General features: G+C 40.3%; 1 protein-coding gene across 3 annotated transcripts in view; it reads left to right on the top strand.

The window, feature by feature from the left end:
* aff3 (AF4/FMR2 family, member 3) overlaps positions 1 to 21,797 on the top strand; it is a 258,978-nt gene that overhangs the window by 105,765 nt on the left and 131,416 nt on the right. For 2 of the 3 annotated variants that reach the window (XM_080197118.1, XM_080197117.1), the window contains exons 3-4: positions 7,687 to 7,723; positions 8,170 to 8,209. In XM_080197118.1, the coding sequence (XP_080053244.1) occupies positions 7,687 to 7,723; positions 8,170 to 8,209 (77 nt within the window). Of the gene's footprint in view, positions 1 to 1,624; positions 1,689 to 7,686; positions 7,724 to 8,169; positions 8,210 to 21,797 lie in introns of those variants that run through there. The other variant, XM_080197122.1, reaches the window with a different exon arrangement.

The following is a 21,797-nucleotide window of genomic DNA, read 5'->3' as shown; positions in this document are numbered from 1 at the left end:
CCATCTTCACTCTGCGAATCCGGAGAGATTGTGAACTGAGGAGAAGTGGGAAGAGAGGAGATTAGGTATGTAAACACCCTCATCACCAAACCCTCTGGTGCCATCAGTGGTCACGGTTTCATTGAACCTCCTTCTCATAATGGCCAGCATTGTCTATTCCCTGAGTGTTGAAACTTATAGGTGTACTTGTCTCCCTCCAGCTCTTTCCTTTTGTCTTCATCTGCAGGATAGATGGAAGAGTGTCAGTAAGTGTACTTTAATACATTTGGGTGATGTGTCTGTTATGGTTGAATAGTGTCAGTGTGTATACACTTTGAGTGGGTGGGCAAAAGTGGATGAGCTAAAGCATTAAATTGTAAGGTTGAATACTGATTGGTAAAAATTTTTGGTAGATGGGGAATGGGGATGTAGTGGATGAGACTAGAGTGTAAGTGACACAATATGTTATTTGACAATTGAACTGATTCATCTTAACTTCTGATCATTAAACTTCTTCCTCCATTGCGTCTATATTCTTTGAATTATACTTTTACATTGATCTCTGATCTCTGCTGCTACTTTCTCCCAGTGACTCGAGATCTGATGTCCCTACCAGAGATACAGGATGTATCTCCTCCCTTCTACATTCTGCACCAAGGCTTCCAATCCATTACTAGAAAACCTTGATGCATTCTCTCTCACAGACTGATCCATCTTGATGAAATCTTCAAAATCAATTTACTTTCAAGCACCACTTCCTGCAATTCACCTTCCCTTTAAGTGGTACAAACTACTTACTATAAAGCAGCACTAACTACTTGTGTTATCAGACCCTGTTGACATGCATAATCAATGAACAGTGCCACCTGCATGCAGCAATCATAGAAATCAGCAAATGTCATCAATCTAGCATCCTGCCTGCAGAACAACAAATGAGCATCATGTTTCTCATGTTCATTTTCAAACCTTACCTTAATTAACCCTATTCTATCTGTTATCAGCTTATGTTTTAAGTACTTCAGTAGAACTGTTTGATTTTCATATGTAATAACTAGTTGTTGTACATAATGTCACACTCAGTACAAGCATGGAGATATTGGATATCACAGACTGTAACATCATGCTTTGTGAAATTGGCCACAAAATCTGCTAATTTGCTGCAACTTAAATGTGACCATGGGCATTTAAATTGTGGACAATATTTAATTCTGCGGCCAATATTTGGTCAAATGTGGCCTTGAATAAGGGTACTTCACAACCACCTGTAAAGTTTGAACTTCTCCTTGTTTAAGGATGAAGGAGCATTTGAGGAACTTGGGATCTCTGGATTGTTTATCCCCCAAGTACCAGATTAAATAAAGGAGAATATTTGAGCACGTGTTGGGGCAGATATAACAGTGAATAATCATTGTCAACTGCTGTTGCATCATGATGGTCTGGACCCCAGAAGTGGCTGCAGTTTAAATATGCTGAAAAAGCAAATTCAGCAGGAAAACCTCTGAAAAACTGGAAACATCTGAAATAGCTGAACCATCATAGCCAAAAGTCTTCTACTGTGCCCTAACTACTCATTCCACTTTTCAACTCCACCTGAGAACCAATGACCTGGCTATCCATCTACAAGAGGCTTCACACCTTCATAAGAATTGTTTGTTTCTAAAAGACCTTCAATCCAACTAAAGGATCAATTCTGCTAAGACAACATCAGAGTGAGTTATAAATTCAATTTTTATCATTGCAGCTTTAAATTTCATCTGTATCTAATTTTGCACATGTGGTAATGTGAGTGAAATGGGTGATTGAGAATTTATGCTTCAAACATTTGGGGTTAGATTGTGATAATAAATAACCTTATTTAGTTTTGAAATCACCAAAATGTCTGCTGCTGGAATTTATTTTAAATGAGGAAAAATCACAGAGGATAAGGAAATACACACACCTTGCAATCAAACACCCTGATTGTGGACTAGAAGAGACCTCATAAAATCTGCCTATAACAATAAGATACTGACCAGTAAAACTTGTTGGACTCAAATGTATATATTAACATTGCCCAGAATTGTTCAACACTGCATGATTCAAAACATGTTAACCACCTAGGTAGCATTGCCAATAATTGGGAAACAGTGCAGCGAACATTAATGGAGGGAAAGTTACTTTCACACACATGCATCACAATTCTACTTGCTATTATACTTAGCCCAGCCCGGATTCAATAACATGGATAAACAATTAAATTTATAACCTCTAAGATGAAATTGATATTGTTATAGAAGTGAAACAAATCCAAGTCCGGAAGGCATATATTCAGTTGCATAGTGTTACAAAAAGGAGGATGATTTCCTCTCAAAGAACTAACACTCAACCACTCAAAGAGATGTACCTCCTTTTCATAATTTATTTAAAAGTTTGTGAGAAATGGTATGATCTGCCTACGGCAATTTTTCATGGTTAAATCAAAATAACTATCTGAAATTCTCTCTTTAAAAAGAAATAAGTAACAATTTATTTTATCTAACTCACAACAGATTAACAAAACTATTAACAAACTGAATAAAACAATATTCTAATGGAATGCTGTTTAGATAATTATAATTCCCACTTATTAATAAAAAGAAAATAGAATTTTTAGACACTCTCAAAATGCAGTCAGGTTTGTCAACTTCCTGAATGTTCTTCCTTCTTTGCTGACTTCTCTTGTGTTCTGTTGGTACCTTTACTTCTGAGATGAGATGAGGCGTTCTTTAAGAAATACATGTGGCTGTTACACTAGTAGAACAGTTGTCTGTGTCTGTGTCTGTGTCTCACTCTCTCTCTAGCTGTTGTGATTTGTGGTTGGAGCTGGGAGCAGTTTTATACCCCCTATGACATGAAAAATCCCACAATAGGATTGATTTACAGGTTATCAGAGCCTTACATTCAAATTTGATAGGCTGCTGTTATACAAATGCCTATTTTAAATTGATTGGTTAAAATTCAGAAACATGTTCTGATTCAAATGCTGAAGTCTGTTATCAAAGCAACCCTGCTGTTTTTACTTCTTAATACAATGTTTCATCCTGGATACTGGATGCACCTGTCACTCTTTTATACAGGATAAAAAACAAAACCTTTTAAACAGACAGTTTTTTACAACTGTTTCACAATTTTATAATTTTACAAACACTAACTTCACAACAAATTGCTGCAGAAATGAACTTTTACTCATTGCAAGCTGAGCTGATATTAGAGGATGACGTTTAAATAAAGAATGTAAATAAAGAAAGCTATATATCATCTTTTTATTGTATGTAGATGAAACCTTAACTTGTGCTACATTTATATTTATATTCTCATCACAGCCTGATAGGAAGCTCTATGTGATTATTTCTGTCAAGCAGCTTAATTTCTATGTTGAGATGTTGCAGTTCAGTAGGCAAATGCAAGATTTGTAAATGATTAATGCTGGTTACAAGCTTAATAAATCTAATTATCTATTCACCCCTTTTAAAGCTTTCTCAATTATTTAATGTAGTTCACATCCATTAATATTACTATGCTCACAGTTTTAAACAAGCAAGAGCCCACTCTACAAAGCAAATTGAATATCAGAGATCTGTAAAGTTACAAGGCCAATTTAATTATATTGATATTTTGCTTAATAGTAGATAAACTTACAGAAAAAATGTGACTGTTTTAATAATTTGAACAATTAAATATTCAAAAAGTGAAAAAAAAATCATGAGTGGGACTCTAGCCAAAGCAAGGCAGGGGAGGGGGCAAGATTGCACCGAGCTGCCAAGGAGTCAGATGAGGATGTCAATGGGCAGTCCAGAGAAGAATGTTGATTGGTATACACAGTTAAATGTTTGATGCAGTTGAAACCTTGCCAGGAAGCTTACAGACAATCTCAAGGAACAAAAAAGGGTCCAGCACCAAGTTTGCACCAGGCTTTGCTCGAAACTTGAAGCCCATCCTCTCCAGGGAGTAGTTGCCAATCTAACCAACACACCTGTGTGTCAACATGCAGTGGTGTCTAATGAATAATTCTGCAGCTTCATTAATGAACTCATAGCACCATCCTAATGTCTGAGTGATTCAGTGGCAACTCAAATGGCTGTTATGCAAGGCTAATCTATTACCGTCATGGCTGTGGATTATAGTAGGGCCTTAACTGGCATCTCAAGAGCTAAACAAATTATCATCCAATAGAATTTATATTATTTGGATATTGCTGGCAAATTATGCATTCCTAATTACCCTGGAAAGGGTAGTGTTAAGCTATTTTCTTGGCAATTGAGTGGCTTGCTGGATCATTTCCGAGGGCAGGAGTCAATTGTATATCAGAATTGATAAGGTTGGCACCTTGCTTCCCTGAAGAAATGCAATGAACCAAACCAGTTTTCAAGACAATCTGGCAGTTACAATATAGTGCTTACTATTTCTGTCACTGACATTTTTATTCCAGATATATTTAATTAACTAAATTTAGATTCCTAGATGCAATGGTGAGATTTGGACTTTGATCCAACCTTTAAGCCAAGTCACTCACCAGTAACATAACCATTATGTTATCATCCTTGTTACTTGAATTGCTGAGATCTTGACCAGGGGCCCACTTTGAACAGTGAGCCTCAGTGACCTCCCCTGCACACATGTGGATGCCAAACTGTGAGGTTTAAAAAATATCTATTCCCAGCCTGGAAGGAACCAGACACTTAAAGGTTTGTCACCACTACCATTTCCACAGTCACTGGCAATGTGGCTCTTTCCCTGTTCTATGATTGTAATTGTGACTACATTAGGTGGAAAATTTCAGTCAGGATCTCCTTATTGAAGTACAGTTGAATTACACATTGTTCCTCAGTGAATCTAGAAGAATAATTCCCAGAGTATTGAGTGGAAATGACCTTTTCACTGAAAGATTTTCCACTGCATCTGCCTTCTACTTTTAGCATCTTCCCCTTGCTCTGTGTGACCTCAAGTGCAATATTTTAGTCAAATCAGGTTAGAGAATTGAATTCAAATAGGGAATATAGGGAAGTGTACACAGGAGCCAGGTAGAAGAAGGGAACAGAAAGGGAAAATTGGGTAGGTCACAAGTGGCCTTGGAAGGAGAGACAATGGAAAAGAAAGAGGGGAGAAGCAAAACCAAGAAAGGAAGAGGAAGGAGATGCAGAGAAAAGTAAAAGGTGACTGGTTACAAGGAAATTGGAGAGGAAGAAGTGTAGGAAAGTATGGTATAATCAGACAAAGTCAGCATGGATTTATGAAAGGGAAATCATGTTTGACGACTCTATTGGAATTCTTTGAGGATGTAACTAATAGAGTTGACTGAGGAGAATCAGTAGGTGTGTTTTTACTTAGACTTTCATAAAGCTTTCGTTAAGGTCTCACATAACAGACTACTATGTAAAGTTAAAGCAAATGGGATTGCAGGTGATGTCTTGAGATGGATAGAAAGTTGGTTAGCAGGTAGCAAGCAAAGATTTGGCATAGATGGGTCTTTTTCTGATTGGCAGGCAGTGATGAGTTGGCAACCATAGGGATCTGTGCTAGGACCCCATTTGTTCATATACTAATGATTTGGAAGAAGGAACTAAATGTATCATTCCAGATTTGCAGATGATACAAAGTTGGATGGGGCAGTGAGCTGTGAGGAGGATACAGAAATACTTCAGCGTGATTTGGACAGTCTGAGTGTGTGGGCAAATGCAGTATAATGTGGATGAATATGAGATTATCCACTTTGGCAATAATAGGAAGACAGATTATTACTTGAATGGATGTAAATTAAGCGAAGTGGATCCTCAGCGAGACCTTGGTGTCTTCATGCATCAGTTGCTGAAAGTAAGCACACAAGTACAGCAGGCAGTACAAAAAGCAAATGGTATGTTGGCCTTCATAGGGAGAGGATTTGAGTATAGAAATAAAGATGTTTTACTGCATATAAATCAGGAGTTGGTGAGGCCATACCTGGAGTATTGTGTACAGTTTTGGAGTCCTTATCTGAGGAAGGATGTCTTTGCTTAGAGGGGATGCAGTGAAAGTTTACCAGGCTAATTCATTTTAACTGAAAAAAACTCAAATAGATGAGACGAGACGCAGAGAAGGAATTTCGATTTTACACTAGGCTTAAAACTGGCACTAGATTTCCATGGGACAATCATTCTTGAGGAATCTTGTAGTTTTTTTTTGACAGTAACAGACATGGTAGATATGGGTGTAGCTTTAGGACAAAGAATAGGAAAAACCTCTTCTCACAGAAAGTAATGAGACCATGGAGTTAATTTCACAGATTAGTAGTTGAAGCAAAAACTATATCGGTATTCAAAATTAGGTTGGGTAGATGGATGAAGAAAAAGGAATATGGGCATGCAAGTGGAACTAGGACTGTTTGTTTGCTCCCATGAGAGAGAACATTGGCAAAGAGCACTGGGGCCAGATGACTTATTTCCTTGTAGCTTTTATGTTTTACTGTATATTAACATCCTTTTTGAATATGGGCACTGTACTAACCAGTTTACAACCTTCTGCTACCTCCTCATCTCCAACAGAGATCAAATTTAACTTTTGGAAATAGGATATATAGTCAATATCAGCTGTCCTGCATTTTTTGTATCTCACCCATATTTTCCTTCCATTGATTGCACCATCTAGAATTATTGTTGCATTTGTTTTTTTACTCCCACACTAACTTGATTGCTTAACAAAGTTTCTGCAATCAGCTGTTGCCCTATTGCCTTGTTACTAACTTAGCTCTCCACAGAGTCTGTGTTCCAGTCTGTGTTCTTTATTTTGAATCCTTGTAGCCTAATATTGACCAATTTGGTTTTGAAACTTCACAGAAAGCTTCTGGAACAGCTGAAATGCTGGCAGACAAGCTAAAGTTAAAGTTTATTCGTCACAAGTAAGGCTTACATTAACACTGCAATGAAGTTACTGTGAAATTCCCCTAGTCGCCATAGTCTGGTGCCTGTTCGGATCAATGCCTAACTAGCACATCTTTCAGACTGTGGGAGGAAACCGGAGCACCCAGGGGAAATCCACGCAAACATGGGAAGAATGTGCAAACTCCACACAGACGGTGAACCAAACCTGGTCCCTGGCGCTGTGAGGTAGCAGTACTAACCACTGTGGAGAGAATTTAGACATAAAATAATTGAATTGACAAATGTAATGATGTTATTAGCAATTTTCTGACTCCTTAAATTTTGTCCAAAACTTTATTTTGAACATTAGTTGTTGAGAAAATGTAGCCAGTTATTTTGTTCAAAAACACTTGAATAATCTGATTAGTTTGACTGCAAACTATGAAAAGCAAACACTGATATGATAATAAGGTGAAAAGAAATAAGGTAAGACAGAGCTCGTGTTGCATCAATTGTTTCTGTGCTGTAATTTGTATGTAATTTTGTGATTTACATCAAGAAATACTGCTATAAAATATTTACAGATAATTTCAATGATGAATGTTGACATAAAAACATTACCAAAAATTATGATAGAAGGAAGTGATATTTTTAAACAGGAAGTATGCATGTATATAAAATTCTTGCTAAAAATACTAATGTATAAGGAATTCTGAGAGCGCTACCTTTGATTAATATCTGTGCTATTTTCTGGACAAGTTGAAGAATACCCTTATGTACTGTTTGGGGGATGGACAGTGTGAAGTTTTGTGTTGTGGCCCATATTTTCTACAATATTGTATTGTTTTTGCTTCAGGACTGGCAGCATCTAGGCACTGGATGCAATCATCAAAGTAAGTATCTGATTTAATTCTTGACACAGAGTCTCATTTAAATCTATTTGAGAAGTTGATCTACTACCTGGCCTATAATAAAAATTAGTAAAGTTTAACTTCGATAATTTCAGATTTCTATTCTTTTCTCAATATGAAACAGCAAACAAACTGAATTTCTATGCAAGAAATGTAGGGGGCCAAACATTTTGTTAATAGTACTCAACTTTTAATCCAGGTATATAAGAATAAAACCTCTCTTGATATGTGTAAGTTGTGATAATATCCTTTTTGCGTATAAATTATTATTAAAATGTCTATAACCTCTGATACATTAACATTAATGAAGTTCTGTTTTTGGTTAAGTATTAATAAATCAGTTTGTTAAGCAAAAATGATATTGCTAACTGAAGGTTGTATTGCTTTCACTGTTAATGTTACACTAATTTTCAAATGCATTTCCTCAGCAGAGCAATGTGATATTCATTCGAAGAAACTGCAGAAATTGTAAGTTTCACCAAGCTGCTGCTAGATCTTAAGCTGTGACTTACTCTTACGTTAGAAATTCAAGTGAATGTCAATCTAGGGGCTTTTCTCAAAATTGCTTCCCTTTTTCAGAATATCTGGCCATAACTGGAAGTATTTTTTTCAATTTTTTTTCAAAACAATTTTATTGCCAGCAGGGTCTCCATCTCCATCAATGGGACACTTCAGAGATATCAGTATCCACATACATCTCAGAGCTACTTCCCTGTGGTGAGGTGGGCCCAAACTAATTTAAAACTGTTCCAGACCTTTATGCTCTAGGAAAAGTTAAATACGGATAACAACATTGATGTTTGTTAATGCTGAAACCATTTATAATAAGAGTATTGTATTATTTAATGAAATTATTGACTACTTTAACAAGCACTGATTCTAGGCTTTCAATCAATAATCACAGAGTGATTATGCATGTTTCTTTCTTGTTCTTTTATTGTCAAGCAAGGAAAAGCACAGGGATATAAGAGAAGTTTTACTTGTCGCAAATTGGAATTAGACTTTGTATGCACCAGAAGTGCACCTGTTTCTTGGGTGGCTATTAGCCTGCCTGAAATACTGGTTGAAGGACCCTGAATCAAATATGCAAATACAAACAAGTGTAGCTTGCACCATGCAGGCTTTGTCTGGTTGGACAAGATCTTGAATTGTGTAGCTGCTGGTCCTTAGAGGCATTTCAAAATAGACATACACAATTTTCAGGTTTTGTTTTTTGTGGGCTCAGGAGAAGCAGGAATTTTCTTCATGGGCCTTTCAAAAGTCCAGTTCATTGTAAATGTCTGCCAACCAACCCCCCCTCACATGGCTTGATCTACCAACCAGCAAGATGGCTGACCAATTTCCCACCCTTCCCAAAAGGCAAGATGCAGTAGTGTGCTTATTTTGTGCCTGCAACTTATCTTCAGTATTCAAATGAGGGCAGAAACCAAATCCAACCTTTTGCCTCAGTTGACATGCACTGCATACGTGGCCAAAAACCCTACCACCGATTCCAGAGTAGTCGAGGTTCCCAGAACAGAAACCTCTGTTGGCCTCAGGTGGGATTTTACAATCTTGCCCATGTGAGGCCATAAAATCCCACCCGTTTACAAAGACTGCTCTGCCAACTTTGCAATCATTTTAGTTCATTGCCTGTCTTATCATTCCTTCGAAGCTTTCAAACATTCCAATCTATACAGGATAGTCAACCTCCTGCAATTCCTATTTCATATAATTGTCACTCATTGTACCCAATTCTTTACTTCCATTATCCAACAGAAGTTTTTCACTATCTTTATGGAAAAATTGTGAAGAAGAACTCTAATTTCTACCATTCATTTCATCCAGTCTTCAATCTGGGTGATCTGAGTCACTTTTTAAATCAGTCTGATAGCAGTGGACAGATTCAATCAAACCTGCAGATTAAGGGTATCTTTTTCATTACTTCTGTCACAAATCAGCACTTGCCTTGATGAGTCAAAATTTGGAAAATACTACATGCATGTAAAAAAAACCTGTGAATTCAGAAAGGAGTATTGAAAATCCTAGCCATAGTTTAGGATAGTGTCATTGGCTTATGCATACATTGAGCCAGATTTTACCACATTGATTCTAAGTGCTGAATCTGGGCGCAACTCAGATCCAACTTGGAAAACTGTTCTCAGGTGCCCCCATATTCACTCAGCCTGAAAAAAATTGCAGGCCTTATCATGCCCGAAACACTGCAGCTCCGATTGGAGCTGTGAACTGCGCATGCGCAGTGAAATAAAGATTTAAAAAACGCACCTGTCATATCTCTCCCGGGCTGCAAAAAGCAGATAAAGCAGCCAGGGAGTGAAAAGCGGGAGCAATGGCCCTTACAGATATCACCCCCCCCCGCCCCCGGCTACCCAGACTGATCGTGACCCTCTGCCCCCTTCCCCCCAACCCCCACCCCATTGATCACACCCACAGAGTGGCAGCAGAGCCCTCTGCTCCGCCCCCGCGCCCCACCAGAAATTGATCTGGCCTCCCTCCTGCCCCCCCGACCTGAGAATGATTGATTGGGCTTCCCACCGCCCCCCCCCACCAGAGAATGATCTGGCCTCCCTCCTCTCCCCTCACCAGAGATACATCTGATATGCCTCCCTCCCCCCCACCAGAGAATGATCGGGCATCCTTCTTTCCCACCCCCCACCAGAGAATAATCTGATCCGCCTCCCTCCATCCTCACCATGCATGCAAATACATTTAAATCACCGTTGCGCCCATTTCAGGCGTGGTTCAGATCGTGGCCATTTTCAGGCCTTGGTAAAGTGGGCATCTGCGTGGACGCGGGCACGGATCATGCTAATTGCCTCACGCCTGACTTTACCAAGTTTGGCGCGGCAATGGTAATATTGGGCCCATTGTATGCCTGATGAATATCTAGTTCACCTGAAGAGTCCCTTGAAATTGATCCCTTAAGTGATAAAAACACTTGATTAGTGGAAACAGCAGAGTGACACAGTAGTTAGCACTGCTGCCTCAGAGCACCTAGGATTAGGTTCAATTCTGGCTGCGGGTCATTGTCTGTGAGGAGTTTGCACACTCTCCCAGTGTCTGCGTGGGTTTCCTTTGGGTGCTCTGGTTTCCTCCAACAGTCCAAAGATGTGCGGGTTCGGTTGATTGGCCGTGCTAAATTGTCAGGGGGATTAGCAATGTTAATACGCGGGGTTACGGGAATGGAGCCTGGGTGGGATTGTGATTGATGCAGACTCGATGGGCCAAATGGCTCCTTCTGCACTGTAGGGATTCTATGATTAGCATTGGTATTGGAGAGTTTTATGAAATCTTTTGATGTAAGGCCAGTTTACACAGCACATCTTGCTCTACGAGCACCTCTCACTTTGTATGTAAGGTGTGGTACAAGAGCTCTCATCACAGCTTTATGAATTCCCTGATAAGAGAAAACCTAGTAAGAAGTCTGACAACACCAGGTTTAAGTCCAACCAATTTATTTGATAGTAAACTCACAAGCTTTCGAGGTTAACCTCTTCGTCAGGTGAATGGAGAGTTCACCTGAATGGAGAGAATGCAGAACTCTCCATTCACCTGATGAAGAGATTAACCTCGAAAGCTTGTGAGTTTCATAGAACATAGAACACTACAGCGCAGAACAGGCCCTTCGGCCCACGATGTTGCGCCGACCAGTTAAAAAACAATGACCCACTAACCTAAACCAATCCCTTTTCGTCCATAAACCTATCCACGGATCTCTTAAACGCCCCCAAACTAGGTGCATTTACAACCGCAGCAGGCAGGGCATTCCAATCCCTCACCACCCTCTGGGTAAAGAACCTACCCCTGACATCCGTCCTATAACTACCCCCCTTAATTTAAAGCCATGCCCCCTCGTGCTAGCTTTCTCCATCCGAGGAAAAAGGCTATCACTGTCCACCCAATCTAAACCTCTAATCATCTTATATGTTTCAATAAGATCCCCTCTTAGCCGCCTTCTTTCCAGCGAAAACAACCCCAAATCCCTCAGTCTCTCCTCATAGGACCTCCCCTCCATACCAGGCAACATCCTGGTAAACCTCCTCTGCACCCTCTCCAAGCCTCCACATCCTTCCTGTAATGTGGGGACCAGAACTGCACACAGTACTCCAAGTGCGGCCGCACCAGAGTTGTGTACAGTTGCAACATGACGCTGCGACTCCTAAATTCAATCCCCCTTCCAATAAACGCCAAGACACTGTATGCCTTCTTAACAACCCTATCTACTTGATTCCCAACATTCAGGGATCTATGTACACATACACCTAGATCCCTCTGTTCATCCACACTATTCAAAGTCCTCCCATTAGCCCTATACTCAACACATCTGTTATTCCTACCAAAGTGAATTACCTCACACTTCTCCGCATTAAACTCCATCCGCCACCTCTCGGCCCAGCTCTGCAACCTGTCCAAGTCTTCCTGCAAACTATGACACCCTTCCTCACAATCTACCACACCTCCGACTTTGGTGTCATCAGCAAATTTACTAATCCACCCAACTATACCCTCATCCAGATCATTAATAAAAATTACAAACAGCAGTGGCCCCAAAACAGATCCCTGAGGCACACCACTCGTAACCGAACTCCATGATGAATATTTACCATCAACCACCACCCTCTGTCTCCTATCTGCTAGCCAATTCCTGATCCAATTTCCTAGATTACCCTCAATCCCATACATCTGCATTTCCTGCAGAAGCCTACCATGGTGAACCTTATCAAACGCCTTACTAAAATCCATAGTAATCCATTTCCTATCAAATAAATCGGTTGGACTTAAACCTGGTGTTGTCAGACTTCTTAGTGTGTTTACCCCAGTCCAACGCCGGCATCTCCACATCAAGAGAAAACCTCACCATTATCCTCACTGTATTAGCAAATTTTATTGCACCCTTCAGAGGATGCATTGTCAGCCTCTTAAACACAAGGAAGATTTCTTTCAGAACCCTAAATATTCATTAACCAAATTAACCTGCTGTCCATTATGTTAAGTTCAGTTTTGTTTTTGCTCTAAAATTAAAATGTTGAGCTATATATGCTCGATGCATGTTGAATTTTATTCAAAAAGTTCAGTCTGTAATGTATAAGCTACAATGCAAGGACTTCAGTTGAGCATGATTAAGAAGTGCCTGATTAATCTCTTGATCACAACACTTTCCTGTTACTGTTATCTGAACATCTCTGCCAGGTGTCAAATCGAATCACTGACCCCACCTGACGAAGAGGGAAACCTCGAAAGCTTGTGAGTCTATTATCAAATAAATCGGTTGGACTAAAACCTGGTGTTGTCAGACTTTTTACTGTGTTTATGCCAGTCCAACGCCGGCATACCCAGATGACTTTCCAGGGTGTTACAGTCCTGCTGGGACTGTTTACATTTAAAGAGGAAGTCTAAACATTAGGTAATTAACTTACAGAACTACATCACTTTTTAAACATTATTGCATACAAAAAGAAATTAAACAAAGCATGTACTACTACCTTAACACTATAGTTTATCATAGATACCATAGAAACCCTACATTGCAGAAGGAGGCTATTCAGCCCATTGACAACAATCCCACACTAGGCCCTATCCCCACAATGCCACAGGTATACCCCACTAATCGCTCTAACCCACGCATCCCAAGACACTGTGGACAATCTGGCATGTCCAATCAACCTAACCTGCACATCTTTGGAGTGCGGGAGGAAATCAGAGCATCTGGAGGAAACCCACACAGACACAGGGAGAATGTACAAACTCCACACAGACAGTGACCCAAGCCAGAAATCAAATCCAGGTCCCTGGAGCTGTGAGGTAGAGTGCTAACCATTGTGCCACCATGCTGCCTGTTTATAAAAGGCTTATGCCTTTAAACTATAAACTCAGTTCTACTTGTAATTTCCCCCCTAGAGTTCTCTTATCTCATGAAATCTTGAAGGTTTTCTCACTTTTCCTGGGACCAACTCAAATGTATGCCATAACCCCTTGGAATTTATTTTAATTCTATGCCATATTCCTGCTTTCTCCAAGGTACTGGATTTATGAGGATTCTCCCAAAAGCTGTTGGCTAAGTGACACTTTAAAGATCTCATAACTGTGGACGCTCCTTCACCAGGCTTTGGACACGCGTTGAGCTGCTTTTTTTTCTAGTATGCTCCCACGGTTTCTGTATGGCTTTTTCCATGTTAACTATTCAAGCTGACTGTTTACTGCCACAAGGCTCTGTAAGGACCATTGCCGATTTCTTCCACTAGCTGACTGCTAGAGCAAATAGTCCGGCTTATTTTTACTCATGAAATCCAAGCTGAGATCAAACCCCTTCTGAATTCCATGCACTGAACAATGCATTTTCTCTATTCGATGAACAGGCGTAAGTGATTAACATTTATTTTCATTGGCTTTTCCAACTCAGTGAGTTGCAGCCTACACCTGGACTGAAACTACAACTGCCTCTGCCTTTTCTTAAGCAGAAATGTTTACTTCTGTAAACTAATAGCCAGACAAATTAAACAAAAGAACTTTCTAACCAATGTCCCATTCTGAATAATGATTGCTTTTGAATGGTTAGCGTCTAGAGACATAGAGGTTTACAGCATGGAAATAGGCCCTTTGGCCCAACTTGACAATGCCGCGCAGTTTTTACCACTAAGCTAGTCCCAACTGTCCACATTTGTCCCATATCCCTCTATACCAATCTTACCCAAGTAACTGTCTAAATGCTTTGTATAAGACAAAATTGTACCTGACTCTACTACTACTACTACTACTACTACTACTACTACTACTACTACCACTAGCAGCTTGTTCTAGACACTCGCCACCCTCTAAGTGAAAAAAATTGCCTCTGTGGACACTTTTGTATCTCTCCCCTCTCACCTTAAATCTATTCCCTCTAGTTTTAGACTCCTCTACCTTTGGCACTCCCCTATCTACCTTACTTATGCCCATCATTATTCTATAGACCTCATAAGATCACCCCTAAGCTTCCTACGCACCAAGGAAAAAAATCCCTGTCCATCCAACCTCTCCTTATAAATCAAACCACCAAGTTCCAGTATCATTCTGGTAAATCTTTTCTGCACTCTTTCTAGTTTAATAATATCCTTTCTGTAATAGGGTGACCAGGACTGTACATAGTATTCCAAATGTGGCCTTATCAATGTCTTGTACTACTTCAACAAGATGCCCCAATTTCTGTGTTCAATGTTCTGACCAATGAAATCAAGCATGCCGAATACCTTCTTCACCACTCTGTCCACCTGTGATTTCACTTTCAAGGAGTTCTGAACCTGTACCCATAGATCTGTTTGTTCTATAACTCTCCTCAACATCCAACCATTAACTGAGTAAATCCTGTCCTGGTTTTATCTCCAAAATGTATCACCTTCCATTTACCTAAGTTAAACTCTATCAGCCACTCATTAGCCCACAGGCGCAATTGATCATGATCCCCTTGCAATCCCAGGTGAGCTTCTTCACTGTCCACTATGCCACCAGTCTTGGTGTCATCTGCAAACTGATTAACCATCCAAATCATTTATATTAATGACAAATAACAGTGCACCCTGAGGCACACCGCTAGTCACAGACCTTCAGTTTGAAAAACAACCATCAACAACCACCTTCTATCTTCTGCCGTCAAGCCAATTTTGTATCCAATTGGCTACCTTACCTTGAATCCCATGAGATTTAATCTTATGCAACAACCTATCATACGGTACCTTGTCAAAGGCCTTGTTAAAGTCCATGTAGACAATGTCGACTGCAGTGTCCTCATCTACCTTGTTGGTTACCCTTTCAAGAATTTCATTCAAATTCATGAGACACGATTTTCCACTCACAAAGCAATGCTGAGCGTCCCTAATCAGTCCTTGCCTCTCTAAACTCCTGTAGATCCTGTCTTTCAGAATACCTTCCAACAACTTACCCACTACAGACACTAGGCTCACCGGCCTGTAGTTCCCAGCCCTTCTTAAACAAAGGCACAACATTTGCCATCCACCAATCTTCAGATATCTCACCTATGGCTGTTGTTGTTTCAAATATCACTGCTAGGAAACCCACAATTTCCTCCCTAGCGTCCCATAACGTCCTGGGATACGCTTCATCAGGTCCCAGAGATCTGTCTGCCTTGGTGCACCTCCTCTGTAATTTGTACACTCCTCAAGACATCACTATTTACTCCTCTAAATTCCCTAATATTCATGCGTTTCTCAACAGTAAATACTGATGAGCAATGTGCATTTAGGATCTCACCCATCTCTTGTGGATCCGCACAGAGATGACTCTGTTGATCCTTAAGAGGCCCTACTCTCTCCCAGGTTACTCTTTTGCCCTTTATGTATTTGTGGAAGCTCTTTGGATTTTCCTTTGCTTTATCTGCCATAGCAATCTTGTGTCCCCTTTTTGTCCTTCTGATTTCTCTCTTAACTCTTCTCTTCGTTCATAGCGAGGGGGATTGAATATAAAAGTAGGGAGGTCTTGCTGCAGCTGTACAGGGCACTGGTGAGGCTGCAGCTGGAGTACTGTGTGCAGTTTTGGTCGCCGCACTTACGCAAGGATATTTTGGCCTTGGAGGGAGTGCAGAGGAGGTTTTCTAGGCTGATTCCGGAGTTGAGGGGGTTGAACTATGAGGAGAGGCTGAATAATCTAGGCTTGTACTCGTTAGAGTTTAGAAGAATGAGGGGAGATCTCATTGAGACGTAGAAGATGTTGAATGGGATGGATAGGATAGAGGTGGAGAGGCTCTTCCCGCTCAGAAAGGACAGTAGGACTAGAGGGCACAGCCTCAGGATAAAGGGGGGGCGGTTTAGAACGGAGTTGAGGAGGAACTTCTTCACTCAAAGGGTGGTGAATCTCTGGAATTCTCTGCCCGTTGAGGCTCTCCAAATTTTTCCATCCCACCCCAATGATGCCCACTGGTATCAGAACTAGAAAATTCCATCTAATGCCTCTGTTGTTTTTACTGTCCAGGCTGGTGTGCAGTCGGTTCATCCGTTAGACATCTAGGCTATACTGTGGCCTTACAAGGGGTTGTAAGATTCCACAAGGATGAGAGTGGAACTCTTTTGTTCTTGCAGTCTCTTCTGGAGGTTTCCAGAACAGATAGCCAATTTTGTGAGTCATGAGGCCTATGGAAGGAGTCCATTTTGAAATAACAAAAAATAATAAAATTTTGATATACACAGTTTTGATTTTTTTCATGCCTTGCTGACAAAACTGGAAATATAATGACTTGTGATTATTGTAGTATAAGAATCTGACATCGTTAATGTGGGATTGATTACCACCCAGTGGTGATGTAAGAGAGCATATGACTCGCACGAAGGATCACTCTAGTGTTGATTGAGCTATGTGTACCAGCAAGCATGGAGGTAGTTCTTGGCTTGTACCCTTTACTGTATATTTTTTAATTGTTCTAAGAGTGAAGACAAGCTTACAGTTAACTTACATATGACTACAAAGATTTTTTTCAAGCCTAGCAAGCTGTAACCAACACCGTACAACAGCTTATGGAAAAACATAAGGCCTCGCAGAAAATAGAGAGGAAAAACTAAAATGCTGGAAGACTGACAAAATAATCCAGCAAAGCTGACTGAACTGAAAGGAAGCTCCAAAAACAAAGGCACAGAGGAAATATCTCCAGGAAAAAGTTCTAAAGAAAGGCTTGGAAACTGGAGATAGAAATTTAAAATTCCTTACTGCAACAGAAGACTCCATTGCAAGTCCAATTTCTAAATCCAGTCAACAAAACAGGTAGACCTAGCAGGTGTGAGCTCAATCTTTTAAAACTGCAGGTTCCCCAAACTAGCTCCAAAATTGAAAAAAAAATTTAATAATTGTGGAGAATCACAACTTCTAAACTAAGCTGCGAGAAAGCAAAAGCCAGAAGTTGACAAATTTATAACATAAGTAATATGCTGAGCTAGAGAGCTCTGTAGGCAGACAATCTAGCAGCGATTGTTGATTTTTTTTCAAGCAGTGTGCAATTGTCATTGTAGCCAAAACTGGCAAGTGCAGGAAATCCCTTTGTCTCCAGTGAATGGTGACACCATCTTGTAATTCAGAAAGCTCTTAAAGCAGAACCTATACTCTTCAATTTTTAACCATGGATCAGAATTCCATTCATCTCAAACAATTTGGATTTATCCAGGGCCAAACTTAATGGAACATTTGGCGACCTTGAGAAGAGAATTTCTAAACAACTTGATTACATCAGCGTGCCAGAGATTCAAGGAGCTTTCTGGAACTTCCAAAAATATATCTATTTGGAAACTGCGACACATCACCTGAATTGCCAGAACAGATGGTTATAAATGAAGCAAGTGAACAAGTGTGAATGAAGGAATGTTAACTGATGAAGTCCAATTTACACAAACCCTAAGAAGGGTTTGAAAATGTTCAAATCAATGGTGAATTGTAATATTTGAAGTAAAAAAAAATTCAAACTGACTATATATTTATGAAAACGCATGAAAAACTAAATTCTTCAATGAAAGAAACCACCCGAGATTTGAGCAACCACTTCTAAATCATCGCAAAGGTACCAGACAGAAATAACACCTGTGAATTCTGTTCTTGAAAAATTGAAGCAAGAATGGGGAGAACACAACCAGAAATATAGGCAGGGACAACAGCAGACAGAAAATACATTCAAAGAAATTACAGCCTTGAATGAACTAGAGAACCAATTAGCGAAAAGACTGTGGGATATTCTATGCTGCATGTGGAAGCCAAGAGGTGCAAGAAAAAAGCACACGGCTGAAGAAAGTGATTAGATATTTGGAAGAGAACTTGGGAAAACATTACATTTCCAAAGATGTATGTGAAGAGATAAAAATTTAAAAAGTGTCAGAAACAACTGACAGAAGTGGAAATAAAGAGTGTGAGCATGAAGGATAGTGCAGAGGAATTATGCTCTGCTGTTCAGCATAGACAACCAACTTTCACATACAAGAGACGAGTTTGGTAAAGGGCAAAGGACAACAGATGAGAACATTGGAATGTTGTTCACAGGAAGTCGAGCAAGAGGATCGAAACACTTAAATGACAAACTCGTAGAAATACATTTGACAAAGATAGATCTTCAGCTATAACTTGATGAACTTCACGCATCAGAAGTCTCTAGTAAGCATTGTGCAAAATGCTTGGAACAGAAGAAAGAATTGCTGATGCATCAGAACAGTTGCTTGAAAGCTGAATTAACAGTTAAAACTGATTGACTTCTTGAACTTTAGTCTAATTCTGAAAAACATGAAGATTGAGATGCACAATATGAAAGAGAAAATCCAGACTTTGAAAGTGATTAAGGGGAATTCTACAAAACATACTGACAATGTAATGAGTAATTTGAAGGAGTCCAAGGAGCACTCAGTGATTATGAAGGAAATATTCCAAAATGAACTGAATGTCCAGGTATAGTTGTCAAACTTACAGAAGACTTTGACAGAAAGCCCTGAAACTAAGACAACCAGAGTAACTGCTAAGCTGAATGAAAAGATTCAAAAGCTCAAAAATCATTTTTTTTTCAAGATGGCGCGAGAGCGTGATGACTTCTTGCAAGCTGTGCCCAGCATTCTTCTAATTCTGTCTTTTATTCTCATTCTATGCTTCTAAAACTTTACTCTAACTCTTTAAAACTCTCAAACAATACTTTAATTCAATCTCTTACAGACTTAGCACCCTGCTGCCGTCAAACTTTTTAAGAGGATCTATCTTGTATTAAATTGACCTTTCTTTCTCTACACCTTAACTATGAACCTAACACTAAATTTTGCATTCCCTCCTTTTCTTCTCTATGTACGTATGCTTTGTCTGTGTAGCATGCAAAAAAACAATACTTTTCATTGTACACTAATACATGTGATAATAAATCATGTAAGCACCATTGAAAAGGCTATCATTTATTGGTTCCTATTTCCCCTGAGAATTGAATGGTTTCCCCGAGCCACTTCAGAAGGCAGTTGAGAGTCAGCCAGCTTGTATGTGGAATTAGTGTCACAGGTAAGCAGACTGATAAGGACACCAGATTTCCTATCCTAAGGGACATCATGAACCAATCAATAGCATCATGGGGATGGATTTTTCCTGCCCTCTGGGGATGCTGGGAGGCAGAGTAGGAGCATTGATGGTGGAGGGGTGGGGAGCAGAGGGGGGTGGTAACCCATAAAATGGAGAGCAAAGGCATGGCCATCTTCTTCCCATCACCATGCCAACTTGCCAGTGACAGGGAAGATGGTTGGCAGGTGGCCACTTAAGTGGCCAATTAAGGGTCTCTTTCTAATACTGCTATCATCTTACCAACAGCCAGGGACTCTTGTCACATCATGAAACACCTCCCAGCAGGCTTTGGAGGGGAACACCTATTCAGACATTCTTTGTTCCACAGAGGAACCCAATAACAGCAAATAGCTTCTCCTGCAGCAACAGTGCATCCTGCCTGCATTAACCAACATCCCCCCGCCCCCCCACCCCCACATCTACCCCCCACCCCTCACCAGGATTTGCCCTCTTGGCCAGCAGCTCCTAGGAGTGGTGGGGGGGGGGGGTGTGAATGGCCATCCGTAATAGGGACAGCTGCCTTGACAGTGGCCAATGAATTGATTGCTGCTGCAGCATGTGGCCCTGGGTCTTCCAGACTGATGACGAAGGGTCAGCCCTGCCCCGCACTTTCTGTTTGTCAGCAGGACCCTTGACTCAATGACAAAATTCAGACCTTTACTACCAGCTTTTCACCTTCTATATTGATGTGAATTCATGTTCTCTATAACATAATCTCAACAACTAACACGACAACAACACTTAACCATTACATATTCAAATGCTTCCAGGCATTGTTTGGTGTCATGTTCTTCAGTCAACAGTTCATTGCTGCATTTGACAGGCTGCAGGTTCACTGTTTGGACCTTCCTCTGAGCTAACATAATTCCAGGAAACAGAGCAAGGGAAAGCCATCGATTTCTCCTGAATGTCTAGATGATAATTTGAAAAGAAAAATGTTGAAAAGATATGTAGAGAAGCCAGGAAATGAGACAAATGAACAGTTATTTCATAGAGCTTGCACAGGCATATACATAGCATTCTCTAATTTTGTTCTGTTCTAGGTTTACTCATAAGCAAGGCTTTTTAGTCAATCACCAACAGTGTTTTGGGATATTGTAGCCTATTTGGCTCAGGTATCGAATTGCTGAATCAACCAGTTAGTGCTGATTTGGTTTTGAACTTTTACTGGCAGACAAGCACGGGGCAAGATTTGATCACAGCAATATTACACAAAGCAACGTCACGCAAACTATGCTGAACAATGAGGAACACTGTGTGGGACATCCAGGCAATAGTGTGAGACAAAGTCTGCCCCCCAGGGAATAGAAGTAAGACTTCTCTGTGGTGCTAAGTGATCAAATGTTTACCCTGCCTTCTTGGAGTTACTTACATCCCCCTCCCACTGAGGAGTTGATCATTAAACAACTGACAAGATGGGGTTGAACCCTCACAGTGGGCACAGACACACAAGTTCTTCACAAGTGGATGCTGAGCAGTGCTACACGGAATTAAATGTACAAATATGTTGGCCAGCATCCTTCTAATCATAACGATTCATGACATACCCCAGAGCATACCACTGACCAACTAAAACAGTACAACCTGTTCACCTCTCCAATCTATAGATACATAAGCATGGAATATTTTACACAGCCTCAAGGATGCACATTCCAACAGCTGTCTTCCTACGTTTCAGACTTCCACTATCATCCCTATTCAATGGATAGCTATCTCTGGTATAGTATAAAAAACAAATGCCCCTCACCTTGATGTTCGGAAGATCAAGCCCAATATTTCTTATTCACTCAAGGTCACTAGAAAGGCCAGCATTTATTGCCAAACCCTAAGTTCCCTTTAAAAGGTGTTGGTGAACCGCCTTCTTGAACAACCACAGTCCATCTGATCTAGGTATACACACAGTGCTGTTCAGAAGGGATTACCAGGTTTTCGACCCAGCAACAGTAAAGGAACGATAAAATAGTTGCAAATCAGAACAATGTCAGCTCAAAAGGGAACTTGATGATGT

Source organism: Carcharhinus amblyrhynchos, chromosome 10, assembly GCF_965287045.1.
Source record: "Carcharhinus amblyrhynchos chromosome 10, sCarAmb.v2.hapA, whole genome shotgun sequence".
Classification (NCBI taxonomy): domain Eukaryota; kingdom Metazoa; phylum Chordata; class Chondrichthyes; order Carcharhiniformes; family Carcharhinidae; genus Carcharhinus; species Carcharhinus amblyrhynchos.
The sequence above is the reverse complement of the archived record's forward strand: the minus strand, read 5'-3'. Positions and strand labels throughout refer to the sequence as shown.